The sequence below is a fragment of the Panulirus ornatus genome, chromosome 40, assembly GCF_036320965.1.
Source record: "Panulirus ornatus isolate Po-2019 chromosome 40, ASM3632096v1, whole genome shotgun sequence".
Taxonomy (NCBI): Eukaryota; Metazoa; Arthropoda; class Malacostraca; order Decapoda; family Palinuridae; genus Panulirus; species Panulirus ornatus.
In genome coordinates this window covers 12,484,360-12,495,484 of record NC_092263.1, presented here as the reverse complement: position 1 = coordinate 12,495,484, position 11,125 = coordinate 12,484,360, and the positions used below count along the sequence as shown (strand labels likewise).

Genomic DNA, 11,125 nt, shown 5'->3' with positions numbered 1-11,125 from the left:
AACGAAACATAAAAAAACCATTGAGGGATGAAGATTCTGGGAGATTATATGATTACATTGGAAAATCATATGATTATATTAGGAAATTATATGATTATTTCAGGGAATTTACATGATTATGTCACGAAATTATATACTCATATTAGGAAATGATACAATCACATTACGAAATCGTACGATTCCATTTGCGAATTACATATGATTACCTTCGGACATCACACGATTACATTACGAAATCGTATAATCACACTGCGAAATCGTATCATTGCATGACGAAAAATTACATTTGATTACAGTGACGAGACGTGGCGATTACATTACGAAAACAGCACCGCTTCTCCCACTGTGAATCGTATGGTTTCGTGAAAGCCACGCCATCTGTGTAGTAATTAGTGTCATATATATGTCTATTATCTATTTACGGAATTATATTTTTAGGGGCCGGTCACACATGACGCGCACACATACGTGGACATTAGCTAACGCTAATTGGTCTATCATCGCTGAAGGAGAGTGGAGAGCTAATTTGGTTTAGGCCACGAGAGAAAATAAGACGTTTTGAGATCCATCTTATTTTCTCTCTCGCCTTTTTTCTTCAAGCCTGAAACGGCTCGTTCCATCTGTGTGTCCCGGTTAGCTACGGAGGAGGTGGGGTGAGGTGTAGAGAGAGAGAGAGAGAGAGAGAGAGAGAGAGAGAGAGAGAGAGAGAGAGAGAGAGAGAGAGAGAGAGAGAGAGAGCCAGCGATGGAGAGGCAAATTGCATCACAACACAACACCCCTCGACACACACACACACACACATCCCCCTTAATCACCTATTACCACGAGACGAACTATTGCCACAGCAGTTACGGTGAACGGCTAAAAACGAGAGAGAGAGAGAGAGAGAGAGAGAGAGAGAGAGAGAGAGAGAGAGAGAGAGAGAGAGAGAGAGAGAGAGAGAGAGAGAGAGAGAGGAACCATTTATCCCGCGTCGAGCAAAAGGCACGCTTGAGTGGTACTTGGGTCGTTTATTTTCGGGTTGTTGGCCTTAGTCAATGGATGGATTAGGGGGGGAGGAGGAGGGATGGAAGGAGGGGAGCTATATGTGTGTGTGTGTGTGTGTGTGTGTATATAAAGGTGGTCCAACACCGCTGCGATATAACATTCCCAAGTGTGAGTGGCTGAGTGGAAGACGTGCACTGGAAGGTGGCCATGAGATTCTCTAAACTTGTGAGTTAATTATGAAGAGGTTCTGTAATAGAGGAAGTATATATATATATATATATATATATATATATATATATATATATATATATATATATATATATATATATTGGAAAGGATCACAATTTTGCGCGTGATCAAGATATTCCTATGAGTCCACTGGGGAAATTGAAACACGAAAAGTTCCCAAGTGCACTTTCGTGTTATAATCACATCATCAGGGGAGACACAAGAGAGAAATATAACAGTCAGTTGATAGACATCGAAGAGACGAAGCTAGGATGCCATTTCCCTCTTATCAGATGGAGACTCGGGTTATAGACCCGACCAAGGCGAAATGGTGGACGAAAGGCTTTAAATATCACAGGAGTTACGGGAGACACTAACTGGTTTAAGGGTCAATATCGATCTAGTAGTTAAAGAAGTTAAGGTTAAGTACGCCTCAGTTATGAGAGGTAGTCTTAAGAATAGATAAAGGAAAAGAAATTGAAAATATGTGTTTGTTTTTGAAGGGAGTAGAAGTTCCATGGCCATATGATATACTTGGTACTTTGATGTGGGCCCCAATGATTCGCTCTAACGTATGTTTTGGCTTGGCGCTTGCAGTTCATGGTGTTGCTGGTGGTGGCCAGCCTCCTGGTGGCCACTTTGGCCAACCCTGAGGCCACCTTTCGACGCCGGGGCCGTCGACGGCACAGGGGTGGAGGCTATGGTGGAGGTCGTGGCCATAGTGGTGGCTACGGTGGCAGACACGGTGGAGGTGGAGGAGGTCGATATGGAGGCTATCATGGCTGATGAGGAGAAAGGTGGACGTAGCCATGGACGACACACACACACAAGGCCACGAAGAACAGGATGGATCAGGTGGGTACTCCCACCTCACGACAGGGTCTCGAACCTTGTGGAAGCACTCTCTGCACACACCCCAGCCAGCCAGCCAGCCAGATACCCAAATCCTAGCACAGGACTTGATTATAAACAGAAAGTCCCTCCTTATTCATTATAGAGGTTTGGATCTCAAATCTGAAGGGATTCCACACCTTGTTCACAGGTATTTGTAAAGTATTCGATCCCATAAACACACAAGTACAAGGATTGCCACACGAAGCTCCTCATATTTGTCTAATGGTTTGTATTATGCTCAAGACCTGTGAACTAAGGAGTTCTATGATCCAGAGTATTAGATCTAAGTTCCTACCATCGTCTATATTAATCAAACAAGAAGAGTACGCGTCAGTTTCAATGCTAATGATTTTTAATGTCATTATCATAGTGAATGTTAGAGCTGTATAGTCATTCATTCCTTTTCCCATTTTCAATCTTGTCAAACCATCGCGATTTGATATCGTAGCTGGAACCTCCCTTTCCAGTAGATATAGCTGGAACCTCCCTTTCCAATAGATATAGCTGGAACCTCCCTTTCCTGTAGATATAGCTGGAACCTCCCTTTCCAGTAGATATAGCTGGAACCTCCCTTTTCAGTAGATATAGCTGGAACCTCCCTTTCCAGTAGATATAACTGGAACCTCCCTTTCCAGTTGAAATAACTGGAACCTCCCTTTCCAGTAGATATAACCATTGTTTCCAGCAGCTGTAAGTGTAACCTCTGAATCCAACAGCTGTGGCTGGAACCTCTGGGTTCCAGTAGATAAAACTGGAATGTCTAATTCCATAATGTGATACTGGAACATCTGTTTCCAGTGGCATGTAACTGAAGAGACTCATTATAGAACATGTACCTTTCTCTCTTTTCCAGAACCATGCCAGATGTAACTGTGCCTTCGCAACACGTTTTCTTTTCTTGAATAAACCTAACCAAAACAATGTTGTGTCTCGAGACCCCATACCCTTAAAAGAACGAACCTGGCTGGAAACGTCCTCGATACAGCAAAAGCTTATTTGAATCAACAAAAGCTTATTTGAATCAACAAAAGCTTATTTGAATCAACAAAAGCTTATCTGAGTCAACAAAAGCTTTTCTGAATCCACAAAAGCTTCTCTGAATCAACAAAAGCTTATTTGAATCAACAAAAGCTTATTTGAATCAACAAAAGCTTTTCTGAGTCAACAAAAGCTTTTCTGAATCCACAAAAGCTTCTCTGAATCAACAAAAGCTTATTTGAATCAACAAAAGCTTTTCTGAATCAACAAAAGCTTCTCTGAATCAACAAAAGCTTTTCTGAATCAACAAAAGCTTCTCTGATTCAACAAAAGCTTCTCTGAATCAACAAAAGCTTATTTGAATCCACAAAAGCTTTTCTGAATCAACAAAAGCTTATTTGAATCAACAAAAGCTTATTTGAATCAACAAAAGCTTATTTGAATCAACAAAAGCTTATTTGAATCAACAAAAGCTTCTCTTGAATCAACAAAAGCTTTTCTGAATCAACAAAAGCTTTTCTGAATCAACAAAAGCTTTTCTGAATCAACAAAAACTTATCTGAGTCAACAAAAGCTTTTCTGAATCAACAAAAGCTTTTCTGAATCAACAAAAGCTTTTCTAAATCAACAAAAGCTTCTCTGAGTTAACCCCCTCCAGCGTAGAACCCATCCCCCACGTACAATACAAATTGGCAATTACACACTCACCTATATAAACATACGTACATATACACAATTATAAACATACGTACATATACACAATTATAAACATACGTACATATACACAATTATAAACATACGTACATGTACACAATTATAAACATACGTACATATACACAATTATAACATACGTACATATACACAATTATAAACATACGTACAATATACACAATTATAAACATACGTACATATACACAATTATAAACATACGTACATATACACAATTATGAACTACATACATATACACAATTATAAACATACGTACATATACACAATTATAAACATACGTACATATACACAATTATAAACATACGTACATATACACAATTATAAACATACGTACATATACACAATTATAAACATACGTACATATACACAATTATAAACATACGTACATATACACAATTATAAACATACGTACATATACACAATTATAAACATACGTACATATACACAATTATAAACATACGTACATATACACAATTATAAACATACGTACATATACACAATTATAAACATACGTACATATACACAATTATAAACATACGTACATATACACAATTATAAACATACGTACATATACACAATTATAAACATACGTACATATACACAATTATAAACATACGTACATATACACAATTATAAACATACGTACATATACACAATTATAAACATACGTACATATACACAATTATAAACATACGTACATATACACAATTATAAACATACGTACATATACACAATTATAAACATACGTACATATACACAATTATAAACATACGTACATATAAACAATTATAAACATACGTACATATACACAATTATAAACGTACGTACATATACACAATTATAAACATACGTACATATACACAATTATAAACAAACATACGTACATATACACAATTATAAACATACGTACATATACACAATTATAAACATACGTACATATACACAATTATAAACATACATACATATAAACAATTATAAACATACATACATATAAACAATTATAAACGTAAATATTACTATCCAACATTGTAATAAGGACTATCAAGACTTATTATCTATTGAGATCTATCTTCAGAGAGCTGAATTATTAATAAAATTACCCTAATACAGGTTTTTGTTCATGATTACATGAATGAAAAAAAGAATCTAAAAAAAAAAAACAAGACTCACCATGATGGCAACACTAGGGGAAGAGGTTGCCATTTAGAAGGTAATTTTTTTTTTTTTTAACATTTTCAGATGACTAGAATAATTTCTTTCCTTTTCGGACACTCACTTTCTTAACCACAATTGATTTTCTTTTTATAGCAATACATAAATGTGCCACTGAACATAACGTAGTGCTATAAACATTGGTGTTTATCTTTTTTTTTTCCCTCACCCCTCCCCGTTTTCTTTAGCTTAAAGTTTGAGGGGTAGGCTGCTGTATTTTTTTTCATATACGTTTAGCACCTTACCTCTGCAGTATTTCAAATATATTAATCATATCATTCTATCAAATGCCGTTTATATATATATATATATATATATATATATATATATATATATATATATATATATATATATATATATTTTTTTTTTTTTTTTTTTATTAAGAAATGACGACCCAATAGTAATTTCTTTTTTGTCAAATCTTTTATTACAAATATAAACACATACACACAAACAATAGTTTACATCATCTTCGCCTGTGATCTGTAAAAGAGAGAAACACAGAAATGTAAATGAAGTTAGGGGGTGACAAAATTTACAAGATTACCCTTAAAAATTGAGTAAGTTACTATTGTGGAAAGTTATCATATCATTATTTACAGTGAATAGCTATATTATCTTATTCCACCAATATGGCACTTCAACAATAAATTGTTATCAATTTATCACATTAGTAAATTAATAGGAATAGATAATTGATTTGATGACAATATAAAATACGAAGAAATTTGCATAACAATGGCTCAGCTGGCCACTTCCTACCATGATAGTGGTCTATAAACTTAGTACAGCTAATTAAGACCATTGGTCGTTTAGGTAAGGATAAACTACCATAGTGGTAATTACCATAGTAGTAGAGACTTGATATCCAGTAACCCGTTTTCTGTTTCTTTACGCCTGGTGCCACCAGTACAGTGAGTACAGTTTGGTTCTTTTGGAAAGAGACAGGGTTCGAATCCACGTCTCAGAGGATGTGAGATGAGGGTAGCATTATGGGACACCCTTATACCGTTTTCTGTTGTTAAAACGTTTTCTTTTTTTATCTCTCGCGCTCTCTGGCTCGCCCTTTGGGAGGGAAGGGGAGGGTGGGAGGGGGAGTCCTCTCTCTCTCTCTCTCTCTCTCTCTCTCTCTCTCTCTCTCTCTCTCTCTCTCCTCTGTTGATGGCTCGCCCTGTGGGAGAGGGGTGGGGGGGGTCGTCTCTCTCTCTCTCTCTCTCTCTCTCTCTCTCTCTCTCTCTCTCTCTCTCTCTCTCTCTCTCTCTCTCTCTCTCTTTTACACACCCTGACCCAATTAAACTACACTTCTCCCTTCCTCCTCCTCCTTTCCCTCTCTCCTTTCCCTCTTCCGTCAGCAGTGATATGCAAGCCACTGCAACAGTGACCAGACTCATGGTTAACGGGTGGGTGGGGGGGGGGCTACGCAGTGCCAATTACAGTGAGAGTAATTAGGGTGTTTTTTTATCATTATCTTAAACGCCTGAAGTAGGTGTTCATAAGACATTTTTTTTTCTCTCTTTTTCCATTCCATCAACGGCTATGATTTGACCTGGAACGACGTTAATGACCTAATTACCTCATTGGCCTGTTACCCATAATGGCTAATGACCCTACCCCACCACGAAGCCTCTCAGTAAAAAGAACATGTATTACACAAGTATGAAGATAAGAGATAAGAAAAAAGATGTAGAAATTGATTTATCAGAGATAAGAAATTACCTGATATTGTACGATCTAAGTTACATTGATATAGAAGAGAGATAAGTAAACGACTGATATGGTAATTTCTATGTTAGAAAGGTGCTATGATAAGAGAAGGAGAACTATGTTAATTAAGAGACGTCTGCTATGATAAGACTTAGGGAAAACTATGTTAATTAGGATAAGGTTTTCGAAGGGTACTTTTGATTCATTTGTACTGACCTGGTCCTCCGGGATTTTAATGGCCGTATCCACCACCATGGCCACCTCCGTGGCCACCTCCATGGCCACCTCCATGGCCACCAATTGAGCCACCTCCATGGCCACCAATAGAGCCCCCATGTCCACCCCCATGGCCACCAATAGAGCCACCATATCCATCACCATGGCCACCTCCGTGGCCACCACCATGGCCACCTCCATGGCCACCAATAGAGCCACCATATCCACCATGCACTCGTGCACCACCATGGCCACCCATGGCCACCAATAGAGCCCACCATATCCACCCCCATGGCCACCAATAGAGCCACCATGTCCAGAGCCCCCATATCCACCATCGTATGAGCTGATGACGGCGACATATCCACCTCCCCCATAGCCACCATATCCACCTCCCCCATAGCCACCATATCCACCCCCGTATCCACCATCATAACCACCGTATCCACCATCATAACCACCGTATCCACCATCATAACCACCGTATCCACCCCCGTAGCCACCATATCCACCTCCGTAGCCACCATTTCCACGTTTTTTCTTTCTACGGAAAAAGAACGGGTCAGGGTTGGCCAGCGCGTCTGCCACGACGCCAGCCATCACCAGGGCCATCACCAGCTGCAAACAGATGGATGGATCAAGTTTGTGAAGTGTAGACTCACCTCATACAACATGGGGAAAATGAGAGATGAAAACCACAAGAAGTTGGCATTCAAAGCATCTTATTCCTCTATCTATCTAACTATCTATCTATCTATCTATCTGTCTATCTATTTATCAATCTGTCTATTTATTTATCTATCTATCCATCTATCTGTCTATCTATTTATCTATCTGTCTATCTATCTATCTATCTGTCTGTCCATCTATCTATCTACTATATATATATATATATATATATATATATATATATATATATATATATATTGATAAGACATAGACAGTTTTCAGAGCTTGTTAAAGTGAATTTCATTAATCTTAGATAATTACAATTACCACTCAGATTATCTTTCAAAACATAAGTGTCTTTTCGTATTTAGGATAAAATAGTTATGAAGTGAATGATTTACACACAAACAAAGGAAGCAATATTAAACCTCATACCTCAGTATGAGCCACATATATGAGAACATATGTAACCACATATATGAAAACATATGTAACCACATATATATGAAAACATATGTAGCTTTTAGAACAATCTTCAACACCTTGAGAACCGTGTTTAGAACAAAAAGGTTAATTGGTCGTTGGGTCGTGTCATTTGATGTCAATGACCCTTAATTACCCTAGTGGGTAATAATGGCCCCCTAAAGGACCATATATCAACATCTAACGAGCATGTGGTTGATGGACACAGAACTGTGTCCGTACGAAGGGTCACAGATCCGTACACAGCAATTCTTATCAGTTTTTTACACCATCCAATGTCTTGTGTTGTCACTTTATGATACCTTGCCCACACCAGTCTGTTCACCCTTGGACGGACCACCCTGGATTGGTCATCTAGGTAGGATTGGGCAAGAGATATCCACGTTGAGGATATAGTACTCGTTGGTCTGTGTCTACGTAGGATTGGCCAGTCGGTGTTTCTACGTAGGATGAAGAGAAAAAGGGGTTTAGGTAGGATGGAGCCAATCGGTGTGTGTGTGTGAGTGTGTTTTTTTAAGGAGGATTAGGCCAGTCGGTGTTTACGTGGGATTAAGTCAATCAGGGTGTTGGTTTTATGGAGGATTAGGCCAAGCGGTGTCTCTACATAGGATTAGGCTAATCGAAGCAACCAATCGTTGTTTACACACGAAGAATGGAGCCAATCGGTGTCTATACGTAAGAGAAGCCAGTCGCTGTGTCCACATCGGATTATCCAATCGATGTTTATACATAGGATTAGCCAAATCAGTATCTATACCCAGGATTAGGCCATAGCACATCAAAGACCACAATAACAGAAACTAGAACTCCTTCCCAGACTTACATTTCTAGATAGCATGATGAAGGGGTAGAGATGTGTTCTTCTTTCTCTCCGTTTCGTTCTTTGTGTTCCTTCCTCCTCCGTCTTAGCCACGCCTGAGAATGTCGAGTAACATCCCCTTCCCTTGCTATTATATATACACACACACACACACACGCACACACACCGTTACCCCGAGGGGTGTGTGTGTGTGGGGTGGTGGGAGGTGGTTATTACGCATGCGCAGTCCTTCTTGACCTCAAGACCTCTTCCTCGGAAACCGCAAGGTGGAGGCTACTAACACCGCGCCTCCTCTTCCCACCATCACACACACACACACGCCCACGCCCATCCTCGCCCCCACCTTACCTTCCCCCCCTTTCCTTACCCCCTAGTCATCCACCCACACAACCCCCTCCCTCCCTTCCCACTTGTCATCTACCGGATGTGGGGCGTTTCTGAGGGTCCAATTTCGCAAAAGGAGTGGTAAATATAGAGACGTTGGCGATACACGGTACGAAGGCGAGTGGATTATAGGTAGGGAGGAGGAGGAAGAGGAAGAAGAGGAGGAGGAGGAAGAAGAGGAGGAGGAGGATGAAGAAGAGGAGGAGGAAGAAGAAGAAGAAGAGGGGGAGGAAGAGGAGGGTTTCCATGCGACGGAAGGAAGAGGAAGAGGAAGAAGAGGAGGAGGACGAAGAGGAAAAAAGAGGAGGAGGAAGAAGAAGAGGAGGAGGAGGAAGAAGAAGAGAGGAGGAGGAAGAAGAAGAGGAGGAGGAAGAAGAAGAGGGTTTCCATGCGACGGAAGACGGTCTAGGGGAAGCATAGAGAGAGAAATGACTGATCTAAGAAAGGGTTCACACTGTCACAGCTGCTGGTATGGAGCGCTGCTTTAACACACACTCGTGATTAAGTTCTCAATCATCATTTATCAAATTAGTAGCCGAGATCTTATGTTTATGTACTCAAAAATCACTGCATATAACCCTTTAAAAAAAAAAAGAGACCAGTACAAAATAAAACTACAAAAATAGGAGTATGACTCCAAAAAAAAACTAACCCCCCCAGAAAATACCTAAAAATACCTTTCACTGCTCTTTGGTAATTAGAGATAATTGCTCGACTCTCTCTCTCTCTCTCTCTCTCTCTCTCTCTCTCTCTCTCTCTCTCTCTCTCTCTCTCTCTCTCGTGGGTAGTGAAAGGTCAACGGTTGTGTGTGTGTGTGTGTGTGTGTAATAGTTACGTGACTTGCTATGGATGAGACCTTTATATTTCCCAAAGGTAGAAGTTAGTCAAAAGCCACCTCTATCATGTGTGTGTGTGTGTGTGTGTGTGTGTGGGGTGTGGTGGTGGGTGTGTCCCGAATGAGGTTCCAGGTACGTGTGAAAAGTTCAAGTAATGTCACCAGGAATCCGGTGAATGTATATATATATATATATATTCCTATGAGTCCACGGGGAAAATGAAACACGAAAAGTTCCCAAGTGCACTTTCGTGTAATAATCACATCATCAGGGGAGACACAAGAGAGAAATATAACAGTCAGTTGATATATATATATATATATATATATATATATATATATATATATATATATATATATATATATATATATATATATATATTCGTGTGTCTCTGTGGCGTAATGCTCCAAACTTTTCCACTCTCTCATTGGTTCAACTTTAACCCCTCACACCGTTGTGTTTTTCCGGCCAATATTATTTCCCCCCAATTGAGAGTCCGAAATGCTAACGACCCAGTTAGACTCGTTCATAGACAGCCTTGTTTAAGCCTTTCCAAAACCCAACGTCTCCAAAGGTCACATGTGTGATTAAGGGGAGTGTGGCGTAGAGAGAGAGAGAGAGAGAGAGAGAGAGAGAGAGAGAGAGAGAGAGAGAGAGAGAGAGAGAGAGAGACTATGACATCTGCTGTGGCACATGGTCGACATTATAACCACCCTCTCTCTCCCCAACAACACACACACACACACACACACACACACTCACATACTTCGACACCTTAATGATCCACTTGTGGACGCGTCGTGTGGGCCTTGTGGAACGCCTTCAAAGTCTAAAATCTATTGATCTGGGAGCTGTTTGATACCCACAGAAGGCCACAGAATACGAGAGGGGACGATCAATCAAAATGTCTAACTTCTATAACTAACTTCTATAGCTTCTATAGCTTCTATCCAGTAATGTCTACTTTGAAATCAATGGCTCTGTT

The 11,125-nt window shown here is 39.7% G+C and overlaps 1 protein-coding gene and 1 long non-coding RNA gene across 2 annotated transcripts; one reads left to right on the top strand and one right to left on the bottom strand.

Annotated features, from left to right (window-relative positions):
- Positions 1–1,122: 1,122 nt before the first annotated feature.
- On the top strand, positions 1,123–3,049 carry LOC139761535 (uncharacterized). Its single transcript, XR_011715536.1, has 3 exons — positions 1,123–1,212; positions 1,813–2,070; positions 2,963–3,049. It is a non-coding gene; the product is annotated as an uncharacterized lncRNA (long non-coding RNA).
- Positions 3,050–6,358: 3,309 nt separating this feature from the next.
- LOC139761534 (uncharacterized) lies at positions 6,359–9,073 on the bottom strand. Its single transcript, XM_071685800.1, has 3 exons — positions 8,924–9,073; positions 7,227–7,566; positions 6,359–7,041 (listed from the first exon to the last, which is right to left on the bottom strand). The coding sequence occupies exons 1-3, from the start codon at positions 8,936–8,938 to the stop codon at positions 6,965–6,967; spliced, it is 432 nt and encodes a 143-aa protein (XP_071541901.1). The 5' UTR covers positions 8,939–9,073; the 3' UTR covers positions 6,359–6,964.
- Between the last annotated feature and the right edge of the window lie 2,052 nt (positions 9,074–11,125).

What these genes read in the sequence shown, in the direction of transcription:
- LOC139761534 (XM_071685800.1), bottom strand. An exon ending in TGGCCATGGGGGTGGATATG is followed by an intron (nt 7,042 to 7,226) that starts GTGGGCTCTATT and finishes GTGGCCATGGAG; the next exon opens with GTGGCTCAATTGGTGGCCAT.